The 19617-nt window shown below is 34.9% G+C and overlaps 5 protein-coding genes across 11 annotated transcripts; 2 read left to right on the top strand and 3 right to left on the bottom strand.

Annotated features, from left to right (window-relative positions):
• The first annotated feature begins 862 nt into the window (after positions 1-862).
• LOC123195622 (cytochrome P450 94B3-like) lies at positions 863-2539 on the top strand. The gene has a single exon (XM_044609436.1). The coding sequence runs from the start codon at positions 899-901 to the stop codon at positions 2399-2401; it is 1503 nt and encodes a 500-aa protein (XP_044465371.1). The 5' UTR covers positions 863-898; the 3' UTR covers positions 2402-2539.
• On the bottom strand, positions 2301-8411 carry LOC123195621 (ATPase family AAA domain-containing protein FIGL1). Of its 2 annotated transcripts, XM_044609435.1 has the most exons (14): positions 8057-8411; positions 7419-7557; positions 6779-7165; positions 6148-6386; positions 5238-5365; positions 5024-5142; positions 4854-4946; positions 4486-4587; positions 4053-4155; positions 3614-3697; positions 3434-3529; positions 3216-3343; positions 2955-3103; positions 2301-2385 (listed from the first exon to the last, which is right to left on the bottom strand). In XM_044609435.1, the coding sequence occupies exons 1-13, from the start codon at positions 8395-8397 to the stop codon at positions 3002-3004; spliced, it is 2061 nt and encodes a 686-aa protein (XP_044465370.1). In that variant the 5' UTR covers positions 8398-8411; the 3' UTR covers positions 2301-2385; positions 2955-3001. The 2 variants fall into 2 exon arrangements, with proteins under 2 accessions (XP_044465370.1, XP_044465369.1); XM_044609434.1 differs by lacking the exon at positions 2301-2385 and having other exon boundaries at positions 2910-3103.
• Positions 8412-9234: 823 nt separating this feature from the next.
• Positions 9235-12323, bottom strand: LOC123196664 (SWI/SNF complex component SNF12 homolog). Its single transcript, XM_044610728.1, has 2 exons — positions 10218-12323; positions 9235-9699 (listed from the first exon to the last, which is right to left on the bottom strand). Exons 1-2 carry the CDS (start codon positions 11756-11758, stop codon positions 9627-9629), a joined length of 1614 nt encoding a protein of 537 aa, XP_044466663.1. The 5' UTR covers positions 11759-12323; the 3' UTR covers positions 9235-9626.
• A 1189-nt stretch (positions 12324-13512) lies between these two features.
• On the bottom strand, positions 13513-16269 carry LOC123195846 (F-box/kelch-repeat protein At3g27150-like). 6 transcript variants are annotated; one of them, XM_044609708.1, is made up of 2 exons: positions 16128-16269; positions 13513-14818 (listed from the first exon to the last, which is right to left on the bottom strand). In XM_044609708.1, the coding sequence occupies exon 2, from the start codon at positions 14787-14789 to the stop codon at positions 13548-13550; it is 1242 nt and encodes a 413-aa protein (XP_044465643.1). In that variant the 5' UTR covers positions 14790-14818; positions 16128-16269; the 3' UTR covers positions 13513-13547. The 6 variants fall into 6 exon arrangements, with proteins under 6 accessions (XP_044465643.1, XP_044465644.1, XP_044465641.1 ...); XM_044609709.1 differs by lacking the exon at positions 16128-16269 and adding an exon at positions 15689-16020; XM_044609706.1 differs by lacking the exon at positions 16128-16269 and adding an exon at positions 15780-16020 and having other exon boundaries at positions 13513-14809.
• Positions 16270-18061: 1792 nt separating this feature from the next.
• On the top strand, positions 18062-19538 carry LOC123195709 (30S ribosomal protein S21, chloroplastic). Its single transcript, XM_044609517.1, has 2 exons — positions 18062-18622; positions 19264-19538. Exons 1-2 carry the CDS (start codon positions 18195-18197, stop codon positions 19373-19375), a joined length of 540 nt encoding a protein of 179 aa, XP_044465452.1. The 5' UTR covers positions 18062-18194; the 3' UTR covers positions 19376-19538.
• Positions 19539-19617: the final 79 nt, after the last annotated feature.

The raw sequence follows: 19617 nt of genomic DNA, 5'->3' as shown, positions 1-19617 counted from the left end.
TTTCCTTTGCAAAATTCGAATAAAGCAAGCAGTAAACTTGCCATATTAATAAACTATTACTTATGTAAATCAATTTTGTTAGACCTATTTTACAGGATTATGACCAGAGCAAGGGGAAATTTGGGATTAGTTAATCTGGAAATCACCCGGCTTCTTGATGACATAAAGTAAAAGATTAGCCCAACGTTACACATTGGCGAGATAAGTATAAGATGCATACAAAAACACCCTTTTATCTTTTCACCTAAATTAATTAGCTTACAAAAATAGACTAAAATTTAGTTTTGTAGTTGAAAGAGAATATTTCATATATAAAAGAATATAGATTTAAATCTCTTTTGATAATATATCAAAATTAGTGAATTATTAAAATTTAAAAAAAATATGTCTAGATTTAAACATCTTTGACACTTATAAAACCTTAATTTGAATTACTTAAAAAAAAAAAAATTTCAAATAAAAAGGAATACCCCAGCATGTATATATATATATATATATATATATATATATATATATATATATATATATTTGCACTACTAACTAAAGGCATAGGCATGTTCAACCAAAAATATAAAGAAACCAAGCATTACCAACCAAATAAAAAACAAGCAAGAGATAGTGGCAAACCTTGTTTTCTCCATCATTCAGGTATACCTATTTCATTATTGAGGTGCATAATTGTAATAACATAAGCACACCTTGGAGAATTTAGAAAGAGAATAGTTTGTCTATTATGACTTGTATTAAATATATATAGCTAATTTGTCACGCCCTACAAAAACTTCATATATAAATTAATATATATATTGTTGAATAGTCCTCTCGTTATTTTGTTAGTGAAGCTATATAGTCAGTCATCTTCAACCGCATTCATTCCAGTTTTCTGCTGCATGCCAAGATGAACAATTTCATGTTTCTCTTTTCACTTCAGCCCTGGTTCTTCGTTTTCCTGTCAATGCTTCTCTACATGTTTCATGTAATTATTTATGAATTCCACCGACCGTCCAAGTGTTCTGGTCCCCCAACGTTCCCTGTAATCGGATGTTTGGTTTCTTTTTACAAGAATCAGCACCGGTTGTTGGATTGGTACACTGAACTCCTGGCAAAATCAGCTACCAAAACGATTGTTGTCAGCCGTTTTGGCGCACGAAGAACCATTGTCACAGCAAACCCGGAAAACGTTGAGTACATGCTCAAAACGAACTTCAACAACTTCCCCAAAGGCAAGCCTTTCACTGAGATTCTTGGGGACTTTCTCGGTTATGGCATATTCAATGTGGATGGGGAGCTCTGGCGAGCCCAGCGGAAGTTAGTGAGCCATGAGTTTAGCGCAAACTCATTGAAAGAATTTGTGATGAATACACTCAAGGATGAAGTTGAAAACCGGTTGTTGCCATTGCTGGAGGGCATAGCGAAGACATCTCAAGTGGTAGACCTGCAGCAGCTGCTAAGGAGACTCTCTTTCAATATGATTTGTAAAGTTTCGCTAGGGGTAGACAGATGTTGCTTGGATCCTTCTTCGCCTGCTCCACCGCTGGCAAAAGCTTTCGACTTAGCATCAGAGATATCCGCCAGGCGGGCAACTGAACCTTTGTTTCTGGTTTGGAAGATGAAGAAATGGCTTGGAATAGGATCCGAGAGAAGACTCAGGAATGCCATTGATTCAGTCCGAGATTACGTTGAAGAGATTATTCATATCAAGAAGATGACAATTCAGGGAAAAGGAAAATATTGTTGTCAGGATCTCCTGACTCGATTGATATTAGGTGGGGAAGATGAACAAGTGATAAGAGATTTGACGATAAGCCTAATCTTGGCAGGCAGAGACACAACATCAGCAGCAATGACATGGCTATTTTGGTTGATCTCCTGCAATCCTGAAATAGAACAGCAGTTGATTCAAGAGACAAAATTCACCAAGGGAAAAACACTCGATTACGAATCATTGAAAGAATTAAAATTGTTGAAAGCTTGCCTTTGTGAATCCATGAGACTGTACCCACCAGTGGCCTGGGACTCAAAGCACGCACTCGTCAACGATCTATTGCCCGATGGAACATCAGTCCAGGCAGGAGACAGAGTGACTTATTTTCCATACGGAATGGGAAGAATGGAGGCATTATGGGGTAAAGATTGGTTTGAGTTCAAACCACAGCGGTGGTTCTACAAAAATGGAAAACCAAAGAAGGTATGTCCATACAAATTTCCAGTTTTTCAGGCTGGTCCAAGGGTTTGTCTCGGAAAGGAGATGGCTTTCATTCAAATGAAATATGTAATAGCTTCTATATTGGAGAAGTTTGAAATTATACCTGTCAGGTCCGATCAACCCGTCTTTGTGCCGCTCCTGACGGCTCACATGGCTGGCGGATTAAAAGTTTCGGTTCGCTGGAGAGATCAGTAATTTTTTTCATCAAGAGTCAACGATATTAATTTAAATTGGATAGGCAGTGGAACATGCCAAAGCCCTGGTACATTGCCTCCCATGCAATATAGTTAGGAGGAAAAAATATTATGTACAACAATCATATATTATAATAAAACTTTAAGCATTATTTTTATCAGCTTCACTAATCATACTGACTAGATGGGTTAATACCGAAATCAGGTCAGAGAGCACATGCGTGCTTGGGATGATTATTTTACATTTAAAGAATAAAAAGTCGGGGGCTCTTTAATAAAATGAAACTTCCCAGTCATCATATACCATTTCCCCATGGCCTATTCATTTTTTAATCAGCTATGTCTAATGTAGCAAAAAATAAAATAAAGTTAGTTCATATGTTTTCTTCTTCCTAAACTTGGGCAAACTATTTGTAAATAAATAGAAAAAGTAACCAGCGTTGATTATTTATAGTCAGCACGTGTGGAAAACTTCTAAGAGATTCCCGATTGGTTAAACGTCTTAAGAATGAGAAGTCAAAGTATGTTTATTGATATTGCAAAATGAAACTTACAGACTTTATTTTCTTGGTCCTGGATTTATTTCTATTCTAAGCAATCTCTACAGGGATAAGCTTCCAAATTGTTTATTCCATTCTTCATACGTGCCAAGTTCGTTCGAAGAAACAGAGGGCCGCACCTCTTGCAATGCATTCTCAAAGTCCTATACCAAAAAAAATTAAAATAGTAATGACCAGAACCAATCAATCTGATTCAATTATTCAACTTTCTACTAACATTTTTAATTAGTAATTAATAATAATATGCATATTTACCTGAAGAGTTACCGGTCGCAGATCTTCCTTTTGCAGTTTAGTTATTTCTGTGCCTTGTCTCAGTGCCTCTCGAAGAGGACCCATTGATGCATCCTTCACTAAGTTTTTCATGTCAGATCCAGAATAACCTAGAAGAAGGTTTCAAACAAAAATTCAAAATATAAATTACATATAATTAATAAAAAGAGTCAGATGTAAATTTAGCTCTGCTTAACTACCTTCAGTTAATTTGCATATGGTATTAATATCTTCTTCTGAAAGCTTGAATAGTCCATCCTTTTCCAACAAATTACGTATAATCCAGGCTCTTGCTTCTTTATCTCCAATATCAGCATGTTAGCGACAATTTTATTTCAGCAAAAATTGTTGAGGAAATAGATGGGGGATATAATTAGCACCTGATGAAGGAAGGGGGATATACAGCCGTTTGGTAAGTCGCCTCCTTGCTGCTTCATCAAGTTCCTGGGGTCTATTTGTGGCTCCTGAAAAATGTTGAGATAAATTATGCAATTGCTATGTAAATTTTGTTACTTGCATAGAATGGCAAGAGAAATGTCATATTTAAAGAGATAAAAAAGGTAAATAAGGAAGAAGAAGAGAACAGGTCCACTTGCATAAAATTAATGTTATGATAACAGGCTTGTATAGGTCTTGTAAAATGCTTCAAAAGAAAAAAAAAATACTTATTATTCTGTGTACTCAGACTTCTTTGCATGGCTAACTCTACAGAACTGGTAAATTGTAGCCAAACACACAAGACACACCCACAATCTATCATCCAAACAGCTGAACAGCATTCAAAAGCTAAATAATTGTAATTAGGAAGTCCAAAGTTACCTATAAGTAAAATTTGCTCACTGCCACTGTCAAAACCTTCCATTTCAATGAGGAACTGTGTTTTCAGTCTTCTACTTGACTCATGTTCACCCTCTGATTTGCGCTACAATCACAAAAGAACTTTCTAAGCAAGTATATTATACCAGCAAGCTAGTCATTAAAATGATGGAACAAATGTGTAAACAACTATCTAGTGCACTGCTCACATCCCTAATATTTACAGGTGTAATGTGCATTGTAGAAGATGCCTCCAAGAAGAGAAGCAGTTCCCCAAGGAACTAATATAATTACAGCAAAAACAACCAATCTACCATTAGGCTGCGTCACAAATTCTTTGAGGTCTTAGTAGATTTCTGCTAGGGTACAGATATAGCGTCCTAGGGCAACCCATACAACAATTTCATGTATACCTTCAAGGGCTGGAAAATTTTACCTGAGAAAGAAGCGAATCTATTTCATCAACAAATATTACAGCTGGCTGACGACAACTGGCAACTCCAAAAAGGGCCCTCACTAGCTTTTCACCCTCACCAATCTGCAGTTGCCATTCAAAATCTTGCATATTTATAGTGTATTCATTTATACATAAAATTTGGAGAAGTAAACAGTTGAAAATATCAGCAATTATTTCCTAAATGATTGAGACAAAATTCAGAAAATAGAATAATAATTTAACTTATTTTTAGTCCGAGTCTATGTATCTCAACTTGCAATATAAAAATATGCCAATCGATTACTTATTACATCTGAGAATCCTGTCAATGAATAATCATAAACTAGAGCCAAAGAAAAAACACTTGCCCACTTGCTTGTCAATGAACTTGCAGATATATAAAAGAAGGTTGCTTTTGCTTCTCCAGCTATGGCTTTCCCAATCATTGTTTTTCCTGTTCCCTGAAGAAAAACGTTAAGAGATAAATTACTATCTACTGACGTTTAAATCTCTTAATACAGGAGAATTCAACACTCACTGGGGGACCAAAGAGAAGAAGACCCTTTCCTGGGGAACGACAACCTTTAAATATGTCAGGACGCAGTAAAGGCCATATGACCATTTCCATCACACATTTTTTAGCATGCTCCAAACCAGCTACAACATTGCCAAGCAATGATTTTAAATTACATAGAATTTCACAGACACCACAAAACAGAAAGTAGAAGGAAAGTTATTGTTTCTCATCGTACCAATATCATCCCACCGAACATTGGGATCCCGATCCATAATCTCATTACTAACATGCTCAATTAGACGAGGTTCCAAATTCCTTAATTTTTCAGGAAGCTCCCCATCTGGACCACATAGCATTTCCAAACTACAGTCATAACAGGAGACAAAAATTAGCACATCCATGTTTAACTCACATGGTTGATAATTCATATCTGTGTGCAGTAGAGTGTGTGAGTGTGTTAAGGAGGGTTGTTAAAACAAGGAAAAAAAAGTTTTCCATAGTTACAAGATCAAACAGTGTAAAACTGGCATGCCATGCCCTCTTTAATCATTGCTTCAATTTTTTTTACACTTTATATAACTGATACATAAATTTTACAATTCTAATCAAAATGCATTGTTGTTTGATTAGTCAAATGGGAGAACTGCAACCTGATTGCAGAATGAGCAGACCAGTTTTCCCGTGAAAATTTTTACAGATGGAAAAAGCCTCTTATTACCACAAGTTATCAAAATCAGTAAGAGAGCTTCTGACAAAGTAAAAGACTCTTTTAAACAGTCAAAAAGTGAACATTTAATTGAAATAGATAAAATCTTTTTTCAGGAACAAAAGAAATCAAAATACGTTTCCAAGAAGCATATGATAGGTGCTTTTCAAAACTTTTTTTCTTGTACAAGGAAAATTCTTCAACTACTTGATAGATACTAATTCATAAAGCACTAATTAGTGCTTTTACAGAAAGTTTTTCACAAGACAATGCTTTTACAAAAACACTTTCAATATACCATAAATTATGAAATATTCATAATTGAAACTCTTTCCAGGATATGAGGTATAAAATAAATAAAAACTGAAAAAACTAAATTCTATCAAGTGTGAATAAGGATATTATTCACTCCCTATAAGAATGGAAAATTTATACTCACCATGCCTTCGTTGAGTCATCCAATGCATCATCATTCTTTCCAGCAGCCCTTGAAGTCATGTTTCCAACATTGTTCCCATTTGATCTAATAGGGGGAACAAAACTACCACGAACTCCACGGCGTGAAATTCCATATGATTTCACACCATGACCCCTAATTGTTGGACTGCTCTCATTTTGAGGGGATTCTGAAGCACCTGATGATCCCACCTGCCCTCGCCTTTGCCTTACATCCATCTCCTATGACAGAAAAAAGTATTTCAACAATGAGCATTTGCTACTTGTGGATGAAATACAAGCTAACAAAAAACTACTAAAACTTCCAAAACTATTGCAAAAAAAGAAAAAAGTTCATTCCCCTAGAGATCATATTCATTCTCATTGCTATTCCTCAGTCTCTAAAGGCCTAGACATATGGAATGCACATGATTATCAGTATGGTTCTCCTTCAGCTGGTATAAATGAAACCTTAACATCATCCCCATCCTGTGCAACAGAGAAAGGTGTCAAACTCTACATATGGATTGACAGTATTTCAGCCAGTAGAAAAAAAGTAAAAATAAAAAACCCTCATGGCTTGTATAGTCACAACAAGTAACAAAGAGAAAATGCTCAAAGTAAAATTAAAATACCAATTTTGTTCTTGCAGTCACAAATCCGTTCGTAGAAGCATCATTACTAACTATTTCAACACTTGATGGTGACTTTACACTACTGTTTCTGGGGCTACTAATTTCAACATGTGCTCGTTTCATCCCTAGATTATTTCTATGACCTCTTTCTTCCCCTTCAAGATTAAGAAAATCAGAGGGACCATGACCCTTAGAAAGGTTTGAATTGGAGCAAGCCTTTTCTACAATCATGCAGTCTTCAGAACTTCTACTTCTGGAGCCAAATCCACTCTTATATGAGCCATTATTTGCCTTTGTGATGTTTCCATATAAAGAGGTCAGCTTTGCTTGTGTCATAACTTTTGATTCCTTGTCAATCAATTTTTCCTGAATGTCTGATTGCTCTCCCTGAGACAATTAAAGACTGATTAATTTACCTTATCATTTGCTTAACACATAATGTTCTGGTGGATGTGAGAGCTAAACATATAAGACCCAAATTAAAAAAGGGTCCTACAAACAATTCATGACAAAATCAATTCCAGGACCATAATGATAAAAAAAAATAAAAAGTTAAAATCAGATTAGGATTCTCTGTTCACTGCTTTAGGTAATTAGAAGGTCAAATCAACGAAAGAGAAAATGTATTTGTGTTTCCTACCAATTCACTGGTAGCCCTTTCATTATATCGTTGAAGATTGGTGCGAAAATATTTTGACTGCTTAATCTTCTCAACGTCTATATCTCCTTTCAAGCTAAAAGCATGACCAGGTGCTATGCCTGCCTGTTCAAAAGCTCGGCTGAGAGTACATTGGAGATACATTATCAGCATAAAAATTGACCAGCATATATAATGAAATGAAAAGAAGCACTCAACATACATGTGTAGTCACTGCCAATACACTCCAATCTAAGTTAAAGTGTTTGCCAGAATGCTGGCATTTTTTCACAGCAAAAGACAATTTCAACAGTATTTAAACCAGAATCCTTAAGCGATGCCATCTTTCACTATAAACTCCAATCTAAGTCAATCGTCATCATTGTTAACAATAAACCTAATAAACTACACTCCAATTAATAGCTTCAACGATTAATTTAACTTCAATTTAGACAACCCTCCACAAAAGCCCACAAGTTTCCTAATTATATATATACACAATTTAAAATACGGACAGATTACAAGGCTTCTCACTCTTTAATTAGTATGAACACTAAATCACTAATGACAAAGATAGTTAACAAAATTCGAACCTAATAAGCTGAATTTATAATCTGTAATAAGCAAATAAGTACACTTACCGATCTGAGTCTTGAACGAGGGCGAACCGAGCCACGTCGAGTTTGGCGACAGCTTCACGGCGGATGGGACGAGTGAGGAGCTCATCGACTTCGGAGAGAGATTGTGATTCAAGAAAGCCGAGGAGCTGGAGGCCGAGGAGCTGAGCTGAAGAGAAGTCGCGCTTCTGGAGGAAGTGATCGGCGCCGAAACAAAGAGAATGGAGGCGCTTGAGGTTGTCGTCTACTTGCTTCCTCCAACACGGCGTCGCTTGTGGAGCGTCTCTCGAGTTATCTTCTTCCATTTCTCGCGGTTTGAGTAATGGAGAGGAGAATGCTTGTTTTTTAATTTCTTTTCCCGCCATCTTTCTTTGTTTATTATTTTGGTTCTGAGGGTTTTCGATTCGGTGTTTATACACTTCGACGGCATTGTGCCGAGAGGAAATAACCCTCTTGTTTCGTGAAATTACGAGACGGCCATTGTAGGTATGGCTTATTTAAAAAAAATTGTAATTAATTCAGGGGTTTATACAATTTTAGTTAAAACTATACCTATAAATATATATACTTATATGTCATAATATAACTTAATGATTTTAAATTAAAAATAAAATAATATTTAATTATATGATATATTTATTTATATATTTAAAATAAATATACATAATATTACTATTAAAATATAAGATTTATTTATGATTCACAATTTAAGATTTATTCATGGCTTACGATTTATGACTTAAGAGGCGTTTGATTCAAGTTATCAAAGATTATCTTAATAATATATATTTTATTCTCTTGTTTGATTTATCAGTAATAAAATATTACAGTAATCTTCTACTATCAATGCTGACGTGACAAATAATATAAATAGTAATCTGAATAACACCTTCACCACCTTAGGTATTTAAAGATTACCAAAGTAATCTTGATTTTATTATAATTATATTATTATTTATTTTTTAAAATAAAAATAAATTTATTTTTAATTAATATGATAAATAATATAAAAAATATTTAAAAATAATTATATTCAAAGACATTTAAGTAAAATAATTTACTAGTAATCTTTTATTACCTTTAACCAAACACAATAATTATTTATACCTATCAAATTTTGTCAAACATAGTAATCATTTATACCCAGTAATCTTCTAAGTAATCTATCTTCACGATAATCTTTCTATTTTGATAATAAAATATTACCCAAATCAAACGCCCTCTTAGAGGTTTATACTTTTCGTCACAGTATACATCGCATCACACGGTTGTGGATCATAAGCTCAAAATGTCATGAGAGTTTTGAATAACACAACGACCACCTCTAGTAAATTATGAACTGAAGTAAAGATATCCACTGTCACAAACTTTTTCATTGAACCTGATGAGTAAAAAAATGACAGTTACGCCTAACCAAACTACAGAGCATATTTTTCTGGTTCTACAAACACAGACCAAGTCTCCACGTGGCCATCTTCCATAGTAATGAGATATAAGTGTGCTATTTCCATATGCCGAAAGTAAGACGTTCTACGACAACAAGTGAGTAGAATTAATGAAACAGTAGCCAATCAACAGCTCCAGAATCCTTGACTTAAGTGCTTCCAGGAGCATCACTTCCGGCAGTTGGTTTCCGATTCAAGTAACGAATAACAGCATCTTCAACCCTGTTAGAACCACCAAACAAAATTAAATATTGCAATTTGCAAGTCACTCCATAAACTATTTTCCTTTTCTCATTGTAATTTATTTATTTGGCAGAACATGCTAAAAATAAATTTAAATATTTATCTCAGATATCTAAAACAGCTGTTGGCATATCTTAAGAGTGCTCAGTTAAAGTAAACAACAAATCTCTCTGAGTATTTTTTCAAACAAAGAGGGCATATAGATTGATTCTTTGATGAGCCAGTGATCATGCATTAGAGAACACTAAATATCAAGTGATGCTGCAAAGCGCACACAAATCAGCCATAAGTAATCCCATACAAACCATGCAACAAGAATGGCTACACCTTGAATTGGGCACAACCTACAGCTAAAATTAAATGGTGAATCCAATAATTGGTTGCCATCAAGCCAATCAAATTTGGAAGTTATTATTGTACACTTGACAGTGCCTAAAATGGTAGGGTCTTAAATAGTGCAAGCGAATATTCGACAAAACAAGACATAAATGACTTACCATGGTTGGTTGAAGAAATCTGCTCGGCGCTCTTTCTCAGCACTTCGACTAGCTTCTCCAGACAAAAGCTTCAAATCTTTGCTCTGAGATTCAATCAATGCATTGATAAATTCAACAGGAGACTGACTGAACCCAAGGAAGAATGCCCTTCGCCTTCTGTGCTCATGGATTTTCCTGATAGCACCACATATTGCTTCATCGCACTGATCAATTTCTTTGTTCTTCTCAGCATTGGCCAATAGAGCAGACAATTCCCTCTGTATTGGAAAAGGCACATCAACCAGTACATCATAGCATGCGTTGCCCACAGGACTGTTCCCAGAAAGCTTAATCTTGTGCTCTAAATGTATAGGTTGTGGAGGAGATAAATGATGTGATATCCTCTGTGAAACCATGGTGAATTTCATCTTTTCTTCCCCAAATACTTTCTGTAGTGGCACATCACAGTTAAAGAATGATGGATCATTTGGGTTCTGCAGTTTTCTAGCCTTCACATAATGCCAAATTGCAGCTATAATTCTTGGGCGCGTATCAACCTCAATACCAAGAACTTCTGTTAATGCTGGAGAAAGCTTAAATTTCTCAGGCAGATAATTCATTTCCAGTCGAATGTTTACCGTGAACTCTTTATCCCCTTTTCTCTTTACCTCAAAACCCTCTTGGGGTGCAGGTGATCGAGCATTCTCCCAAATAATGATATGGTTGTCGGGATATAGTCTCTGGTCCAAGGAGATAGTTACTCTCTTGAAGAAGGATGAGAATTTCGGGTACAAGGGATTAGATTTCTGAACAATTCCAGGCTGGTCTGGTTCAGCCCCATCTTCCAAGATCCTCCCAATTATTTTAAGCGTCCAGGTAGGGGGCTCAGCATTTGGCTTCTTTGGAATTGTTTTAATCTGATTGGCAAAAGTATTGTAGATATATATCCTCAGAGTTTTCTGTACACAAGGAGGGTTCTTAAGTGCCTCCTGAATGTCAACCTTCTTTCTAGCCAAAGCAGAATCAACACGAGCCTCAAACTCAAGGAGCTGAGTATACAAGGCAGATTCAGGCAGAATAGCTGCCACTCTATCTTGTAACTGTTTCTCTGGAAGCTTCTGCCTCTTCCTTCTTGCAGCAGCTGTAAGATCCATAGTTTTCAAAGGGAAACTCATGTTTGCCATAGGAACCCCAGGTGGCCGCACCGGTGGCTTTTGAGGCATCCTTTTCAGATTTGCACTGCCAGGAGTTAGATTGGATGGCGAAGATGAACCTAAATTTCCAATACCAGAATTCTGGAGTTGGTTAATGGAAATTCCTTGAGCTTGTAACTGAGCATGGAACTGGGCCTGAGCTGCTTGAGCGTGAATTTTTGAGGCAGCTAAAGCCTGGGCTTGCAACTGAAACTGGTTTTGGAAACCAGCAACCATTTGTGCCTGAGCTTGCGACTGTGCAAAACTAGGGTTTGTTGGCATGGATAGACTACCCATTCCAGAATTACCAAATGGCGAAGAAGATGCCCCATGGCTCTTTTGTAGGTTATTATTATTGTTCACAGACATTACTATTTAACAAATTATCACACCCAGCAGAAGAGGAAAAAAAAAAATCTAATCACCAACAAAATCTAAACTTTATATAAGCATAGCAGCTGAAATCAGTTACCAAATCTAAAACCCAGAAAACATACACAAACCCAAGTTGAATTTTCAGCAAAACCCTAATACCCACAACACTAAACAAATTTAAAACCCTTAAAAATTGAAACTTTAGAAATTAAATTCCAGTAACAAACACCTAAATCCAACTAGTGCAAAAACAAAAATGATTAATTGTGGCAGAAAAAGGGAGAATCGTGGGTTCAAGATGGTAAAGTGATTATCAAAATTTTCAAATGAAGTTGAAATGTTAAAACAAATACGACAATTCTTACAAAAGTGACAGCAAACTGACTTCGGTCGTTCGCTCAGCGTCCGACTGAGTGAAGACTTAAAGACCCGGCGATGGATAAAGGGACTTCAGAAATTTTTTTTTTCTTTTTAATTTGGTTTGGTCTTGTCTTGTGGCTTTTTCTTCTCCCTTTGTTTCCTTCTACGCGATGCGCACTTGGACACTCGAATCGTACGGACCGTGTTGACATCGGGTTTTTAAATTGTTTAACACGAAAATAAAAGTACATCGACCAAATTTAGGGGGTGTATATGAAATTAACCAACTCTCTATAAGTTCCACCACGGTAGGTAAACAAATTTCGAATTCATTTTCTACAATTGAAAACCCACTTGGAAAATGAACGTACTAAAAATAAATCACACATTAATTTTCAGTAAGTTTTCCGATGATTTCGGTCTTTTTTTATGATTATAAATAGATAAAAAGGTAAGTATATAAATTTTTATGATATTATATTGTTCGTAATGTCAAAATTTGAATATTTCTACTTAGATTTCATATATTTTAAAAGATTGTTTCTTTGATTGAGGTTTTTTAGGAAATAGTTTGAACCATTTATGTTTTGTATGAAATTTGGTAATGAGTTGAAATAGGTCTAGAATCGGTGGTGTGTGAAATTAAGTTGAAAAATGAGAGATTTTGTTTATTATTATTTGTCACCATGCGCGAAACACTCTTTTCCAAAAAATCATAGTCCCGGAAGAGTGGGGTTAATCCTTTTGACGAAAGGAAAATATAGCAAGTGAAGGAATCATCCGCGCAAGTAAAAGAATTCCAAACACTCTCTGTTTTGTGTTAAATCATATTAAATCTAATACTCTGATCTTGATATTGTTTTCGAGTGAACATCAAGTTTTTTGTTTTACACTCCGCTGTACTTCTTTGATATTTTGATCTTGCAAACACCAAAACTATGTTGCTTAGGCACTAATTCCGCATATTTGCATTGCTTGCTGAATTGGAATCTTTAATGTTTTTCAAGTTTCTATTTCTTTTTGGATGACCAAGGTTCTGTGTTGAACAGAACTGCAGAACTGTTGGTGTGAAAGTCTTCAGGTTGCAAAATAATTAAACCACCCTCTGCAATTATAAACTTGAGGGGAAAATCACATATCTTTGATGCCAAATCCCACCATGGTTTTTGTCTATTGATGTTGAAAGTACTTGCAGTCATTTTGCTGAAGCAAAATTAATTTGCACAATCAATCAAAACATCTGACATATGTTTCTCAATCCATCAGAACAGGAAAACTAACTGGAGTTGAAGGTGAAGATGAGCAAGGTTCAAAATATCATATGGAAGTTTGAAGGGACACCTCTTGCAAAACATAACAAGACAATAGAAATGCCACACAAAACTCCCTATCAGTAGAGCCTAGTGTTTATTTAGAAACTCCTTCATCCTATCATAACAGAACAGTTGTGAATAAAATGACTAAGTGGGTTCTGGCCGCACTCGAGAAGTCTCCATTGCAATTCCTTGGAATCAGATTTGGGACAGCATGTGTATATGCTCATACTGTCATGAGAAGCTGCAGATGCACCAATTACAAGCAGCTCATTGCCCAGTGACTTGAATGCTACACCCCATCCTCTATTAACATCAGCTCTTACAGGAACCAATCCTAAGTTCTTCCATGAGTTGCTCTTTTTCAGATACACCCTTAATTCATTCGAAGATGTCTCAAGTGAATAGAGCTCATTATTCACCACAGCAATAAGGGGCGGCGACTGGAAAGTCTCAGCTGGAAAGTCTTTCAGCATCCCTGGAATTAGTTTCCATTCCTTTTTACATTCATCGTAGCACTCTCCACAATCAAGAGGCTGATTGTCCTGATTTCGCCCACCGATTACATAAAACTTATTATCCATATAACAGCCTGAGCAAAGCTTTCGCTGTTTATTCATGTCTGCAAGTTGATCCCATGATTTTGTCTGTGGATTGTACCCCTCTGCAGTATTTAAGACGCCACAACCAGCCTCCAACCCAAGCCCACCGGCTACATATGCAAAGGTGCCACAGGTAGCAGACGCAAATAAGCACCGGGGACTTATCATGGAAGGACCCTTGGACCATTTGTTTGTTTCTGACTCATACCTCCAGACAACACCACCATCTACCTCCTTACCTGAAACAATGAGGTGAGTTCCAGCACAAAGTGATTCCTTATCTCCCAATTTAAAGCACAGTTCTGATGGTAATTCTGGAAGCATTCGACCAGACTTAAACTGTCTGTCAAATGCCCACCAACTGCTATGGCCACTTGCAAACATGAACACAGTTGTTTCTTCAAACCCAAATGCCTTTCTAATCTTGAGGAGTTCTCCACTCTTCATAAGATAGAAAAATCGCTTGTTCACCGAATAAAACTTCCAGTGTTCTCCTACTGGAACACGGGCGACAATTAGATTCTCCATGTCATAATTGAGGGAGGGAACAAAGGAATAATCTGCATCCTGAGGTTCTTCACCTGCAGAACCATGAAGCCTACTCTCACAGAGCTTTGTCCTTTTTGGTGAACTGACCAGATGGTCATCACTACTATCCCCAACAAGCACCCATCCTTCCAAGATGTCCCGATCATTTATGCACAAATCCTCTCTACCTTCTTCGCCCTCGATTTCTCTGTCCCTTGACATCGATCAGAAGAGTTCTAGACCTCAAATTTCTGCCAAATTGGTAAGTGAAAAACTCAACCCCAATCAATCATAATCAATCAAATAACTTGTTCTCACTTGGAGAAAAAGAACATGAAAAATTAAAACCTCAAAGTGAACACTAAACCATCAAGTGATATATAACCTCAACCCATGAGTTAATATTAGGTAAATATCCTCCTTTGAAAATAAAAAACCACAAAAAAGAAAAACAGAGAAACTATAACCTAAAGAAGATTATCATGGATCAATAAATAATTCAAGTGCTATTTTTCTGTCTACAAATACGCACACAACTGGTGAAAAACTGTGGGCAAAAGTAACCTGCAAGAATCAAAACCAGAAAAAAAAAATACGTGCATGATCAAAATTACAGAGAGGGGGATGAATATAGGCACATCGATGCAGATCTATTAAGGAAATAACAGTTATCTAAACAATTTTCAAGTTAAAGACTCTAAAAATCTATAAATTCTCATAGGCAAGATGGAAAATTGTGACCATCTGACCATTTCTGTATCATGGATTGATGATTTTATTAGAGATGGGTGCATGTTGATATAAACCTTAGAAAAATAATCATCATCCAACAAGACGCTACTAGAGATGCCATAAAGACCTTTTCCTGGCATGAGTTGATCAAACTCCTCTTTTAAAGTGAGACAAATCTTCATCATAAAATAAACTCAGGAAATAACTGAAGAAAAAACCATTAACTACCAATTTCATGCATGAGTTGAACACATTCAAATGGAAACTACACGCATGCTTTCTGAAAAAGAATAACAACAAGAACCCATAAGCAGAAGTATTAAGACGGAAGAAAGAAAGAAGAATCATTTATAGCATGAGCTGATTGGCAACTGAAAATAGATACATACATAATAAACACATGCACCACGAAATGACATGTTGAAACAGATGTACAAATAAGATGAGGACATAGTGAATGAGATGAAAGAGAAGACACACCAGGTAAGGGAAGTTTGAAGTCAAGTCAAAGGAAGAAGTAAAAGAAGGGACGGTTATATTCTTGAGTTGTTAATACATAAACAAACAGTTAGGGAGAACGAAGGTTTAAGAGTTTGAAGTAGTCGTAGGAGGAAGAGGAGGAGTGATAAAGGAAGAAAGAGAAGAAGAAAATGAAAGCTTAGAGTTATTATAATTAAAAAGCAGAGTGAAAGTGCGAGTGAGAGGCCATTTGTGACAGAGTTAAATGACATGAAGGCAGCCCATTTGCTGGAAATTTAAGCTTAATTTAACATATTGTGGGGATTACAAAGTTGAAAATATTAATAATATATTCAGAATTGTTCTCACCGCTATCATCACCAAAACCCACGAATGGTTTTCGAAACGAAAAAAGCGTCAACTTTAAGATACAGTGTGTTCAGTGTTGTGTTCTATTTGAGTCTTTCTGTTTCTCTAGTGTTGAGTTCTTTCTTCCTTCTCTCCGTCCGTGGAAGCCATAAACAATTTATTTTTTGCAGAGCCAAAGTCATGGTTTTTATTTTTTAAATTTTTATAATTTATGTTGTTGACGCACTGGCTGAGAGCGTGGGAGAGCCTCGCTGGAGAGAAATAATCAAGTAAATCACTTCGAAAAGGTTTTTGTAATTTTTATAATTTTAAATTAAAAATAAAATAATATTTAATTATATAATAATATGTTATTTATATAAATAAAATATATAACAAAATTAGATTTGTAAATTATTACTCTTTTGTTTTTATTCATTTTTTGGGATTAAGGCACGAGGGAATCCAGCACACTGGACATAAATTTTCACCAAATCTTTGGTTTGGTGGGATTTGAAATTAATTGGGTTTTTTTCTTTTTCTTTTGAATTTTGGATATAAATTATCACGTTAAGATCCACTAATTTATATAGATAAAATAATAAAATTAGTATTTTTAAAACCGATTTAAATTAATTGGTTTGATCGATTAAACTTTAAACTAATTTATAATCTTATTCATTTTCATAATTTAGTTTATTTATAAAAAATATTGATTAGTTTAAAATTTAATCAATTCTGATAAATGTTTTAGGTTTTTTTTTATTAGTATAATAAATTGTTAATTATTTAATTAATATATTTAAAATTATATTTTATATTTAAAAAATATAATAAATATTTGATATTATTTAAAAATATATATAATAATTTAAACCAATCGAATCAGTAGAACAACTAATTTGACCACTGGCTTGACTTCAAAATCATTGAGTACAACTAATTAATAATAGTGGAATTATTTTTTAGTTTATGTTTTTTCGTTCTCAAAAGAAACGAAGACCAATAAGGTGGGATGTGTAATTTTCGTTGACTAATTATTTAATTAATTTACAAGTTTTAATGCCAACCAAATACTGTGACGTTTTAGTCTTGTAATTATTATTCATAAATTAGTATTATTAACCTGATTATCCAGGTTTTTGAAGAAGAAATAAAATTTATGTCCATAATCAAACTGCTAGGTATAATTTGGATAGTTGTGAAGACAGAGTTAGTCTAGATCAACGAGCAGGAAAAATTTAAAGTATTCAACAACATCAGTGGTATTTAATATGTTAATTAAAGAATATTATCATTAAAGGCAGATTAATTAGTTTAATCAAAAGCCAAAAATGGCACACCCTTGCTAGCCCATTGGATAAGCCTTTTACATATATAAAATTGTATTGCACTGATTAGTGTAGTGGGGTTGATTTGTTTAATCTTAATCAGGGTCCCACGATCATAATTCCTAATCTCCTTGAGTAAAACGACAAACATTTTCAGCCCACAGATTGGGGTGGAAACCCAACACCTTAAATTTTATATTATATATATCGATTTTTAATATATATGTATAAATCTATCGATATATAATTAATTATTATTTTATTATTAATTTAAAATTATTAAATTATATATATATATATATATATATAATATTTTTATTGATAAAATTAACTCTAACTATTTCTTCTTGTAGATGAGACTAAGAGTTTCCTTTAACAATCCTTAAAATGGTTTCTTATCTAAAACAAGTAATTTTTATTATTATTTTGTAATTGAATATAATTTTTTTTATATATATAAATTATGTAAATTAAAAAAATAAATTATAATTGAAAGATGAAATTATAATTTTAACTTTATTTTAAAATTTTAAATAATATTATATCAAATTATATAAATTTATTTATACATATAATATAACATTTTATTCTCCGTATTCTGGTGGTTCCAGTGAAACGTAGGTCTAATTATAAGGCCCATTTGATAATGAGAAGAGAACCCATGGGCGATGACTGAAACCGATCAAGATAGGGCCACCTAAAAGCCAGCAAACAAAATCCACAAATCTACAACACAAAGCATAACCGGTAATCAACAATGGCGACCGCACTCTCCAACTTATTCTCCTTCATCTTACCCTCAAACCCACCACCCAAAGCTCAACTACCGCCCTCCCACCTCTCTCTCTCTTCTAACATTGTTTCTAACCCACAAAAACCCAAAGGCGCTTTGGTTTCAAAGGTGGCTCAAGAGAGTCATAATTCGTCTTCTTCACACTTATCAACTGTGGCCTCAGTTATATGCCCTTCTCTCGCGTATGCAAATACCCTATTCTTTAAATCCGCCTACAATGTTCAGGTGATTGTCGACGAGAATGAACCTGAGGAAAGGCTGCTGAATAGGTTTAGAAGAGAGGTTATGAGGGCTGGAATCATTCAAGAGTGCAAAAGAAGGAGGTTTCATGAGAATAAGCAAGATGAGAAGAAGCGAAAGTCGCGTGAGGCTGCTAAGCGTAATCGTAAAAGGTTTGCCTTTGATTCTATATTTCTTCTATAATTTTTTGATAAAGAAAGGGCAAGGAAGATTTGTTTTTTATTTTATGTTTTCTGAAATTCTGGTCAGCTGAGACAAGTTGTTAACTTGTCGAATTTGTTGTCATATACCTCTGAATGTCGCTCAATTAAGTGATCATTTTTCCCATATTTCGGTTTGGGTTCCAAATAAATGCTTATGAGAAAAGAGGTATTGGTTTTGTTAGTATCTTTCATTGTTTTGTCTGAGCTAGCTTGTGGAAACTGCTGGTTTTTGTGTTTACTGTTTGTTGTAATTATGCCTGTGTTTTTGTGTGTTCATTTACTATGAAGCTGCTGGTTCTTTAAATTGCAAGGTGCTGCTGATATCTGTATTAACTACTAATTGATTAGCGAAAATTTGAAGTGTACTTAAATCTTTATGATATTATTAGTGTCTTTGAGATGCCAGTCTGAAGAGTTTACAATGTACAGAAATTAGATAGATTTTACATATTATAATAAAGTGATATTATGTAATTCTTGTGGTTATTAGTGGGTTTATAGGGGATGCTCATGAGGAATTCCTTTTGCCTGTTTATCTGTTAAATTGATTTCGAAGTGATCATTTACTAATTTTTGCACCACCTGAGCAGGCGCCCAGCAGCAAGATTTTCTTCACAGAACAAGCAAGAACTATCAGCAAACAAGAAGGAAGAAGAAGAAGAAGATAACTGGGAGCTGCCAGAAGGAGACATTCCTTTTTAACTGCATTTGACTTTGTATTGTATCAGTAGGACCATCCGCTGTGAATTTGATTTTGAGAGGCTTTTGATTCTTGTAAGTTGCATTAAGTTAACTCTGTTGTTTGATTGACTCAGTGGCTTGTAATTTTTTTTAATGCAAAGTAATGATTTCTTTTGCTTGAAAATCTTTTTGCCTTAAACTTATAGAAGCTCAGTTGATACTCTGGTTTGGTTCTTGGATAGCAGCTAGCTGAGATAGCTGTA

This window comes from Mangifera indica, chromosome 14 (genome assembly GCF_011075055.1).
Source record: "Mangifera indica cultivar Alphonso chromosome 14, CATAS_Mindica_2.1, whole genome shotgun sequence".
In the NCBI taxonomy this organism is placed as follows: Eukaryota; Viridiplantae; Streptophyta; class Magnoliopsida; order Sapindales; family Anacardiaceae; genus Mangifera; species Mangifera indica.
This window is presented reverse-complemented; position numbering and strand designations above follow the sequence as displayed.

Coding starts and splice junctions, on each gene's coding strand:
- LOC123195622 (XM_044609436.1), top strand. CDS start 899: ATGAACAATTTCATGTTTCTCTTTTCACTTCAGCCCTGGTTCTTCGTT.
- LOC123195621 (XM_044609435.1), bottom strand. CDS start 8,397: ATGGCGGGAAAAGAAATTAAAAAACAAGCATTCTCCTCTCCATTACTC. Junction 6,387..6,778: donor TGACTGCAAGAACAAAATTG/GTATTTTAATTT, acceptor TTTCTGTCATAG/GAGATGGATGTAAGGCAAAG. Junction 4,156..4,485: donor TAGATTCGCTTCTTTCTCAG/GTAAAATTTTCC, acceptor TTGTGATTGTAG/CGCAAATCAGAGGGTGAACA.
- LOC123196664 (XM_044610728.1), bottom strand. CDS start 11,758: ATGTCTGTGAACAATAATAATAACCTACAAAAGAGCCATGGGGCATCT. Junction 9,700..10,217: donor GATTTCTTCAACCAACCATG/GTAAGTCATTTA, acceptor TGGTTCTAACAG/GGTTGAAGATGCTGTTATTC.
- LOC123195846 (XM_044609708.1), bottom strand. CDS start 14,789: ATGTCAAGGGACAGAGAAATCGAGGGCGAAGAAGGTAGAGAGGATTTG.
- LOC123195709 (XM_044609517.1), top strand. CDS start 18,195: ATGGCGACCGCACTCTCCAACTTATTCTCCTTCATCTTACCCTCAAAC. Junction 18,623..19,263: donor GCTAAGCGTAATCGTAAAAG/GTTTGCCTTTGA, acceptor CCACCTGAGCAG/GCGCCCAGCAGCAAGATTTT.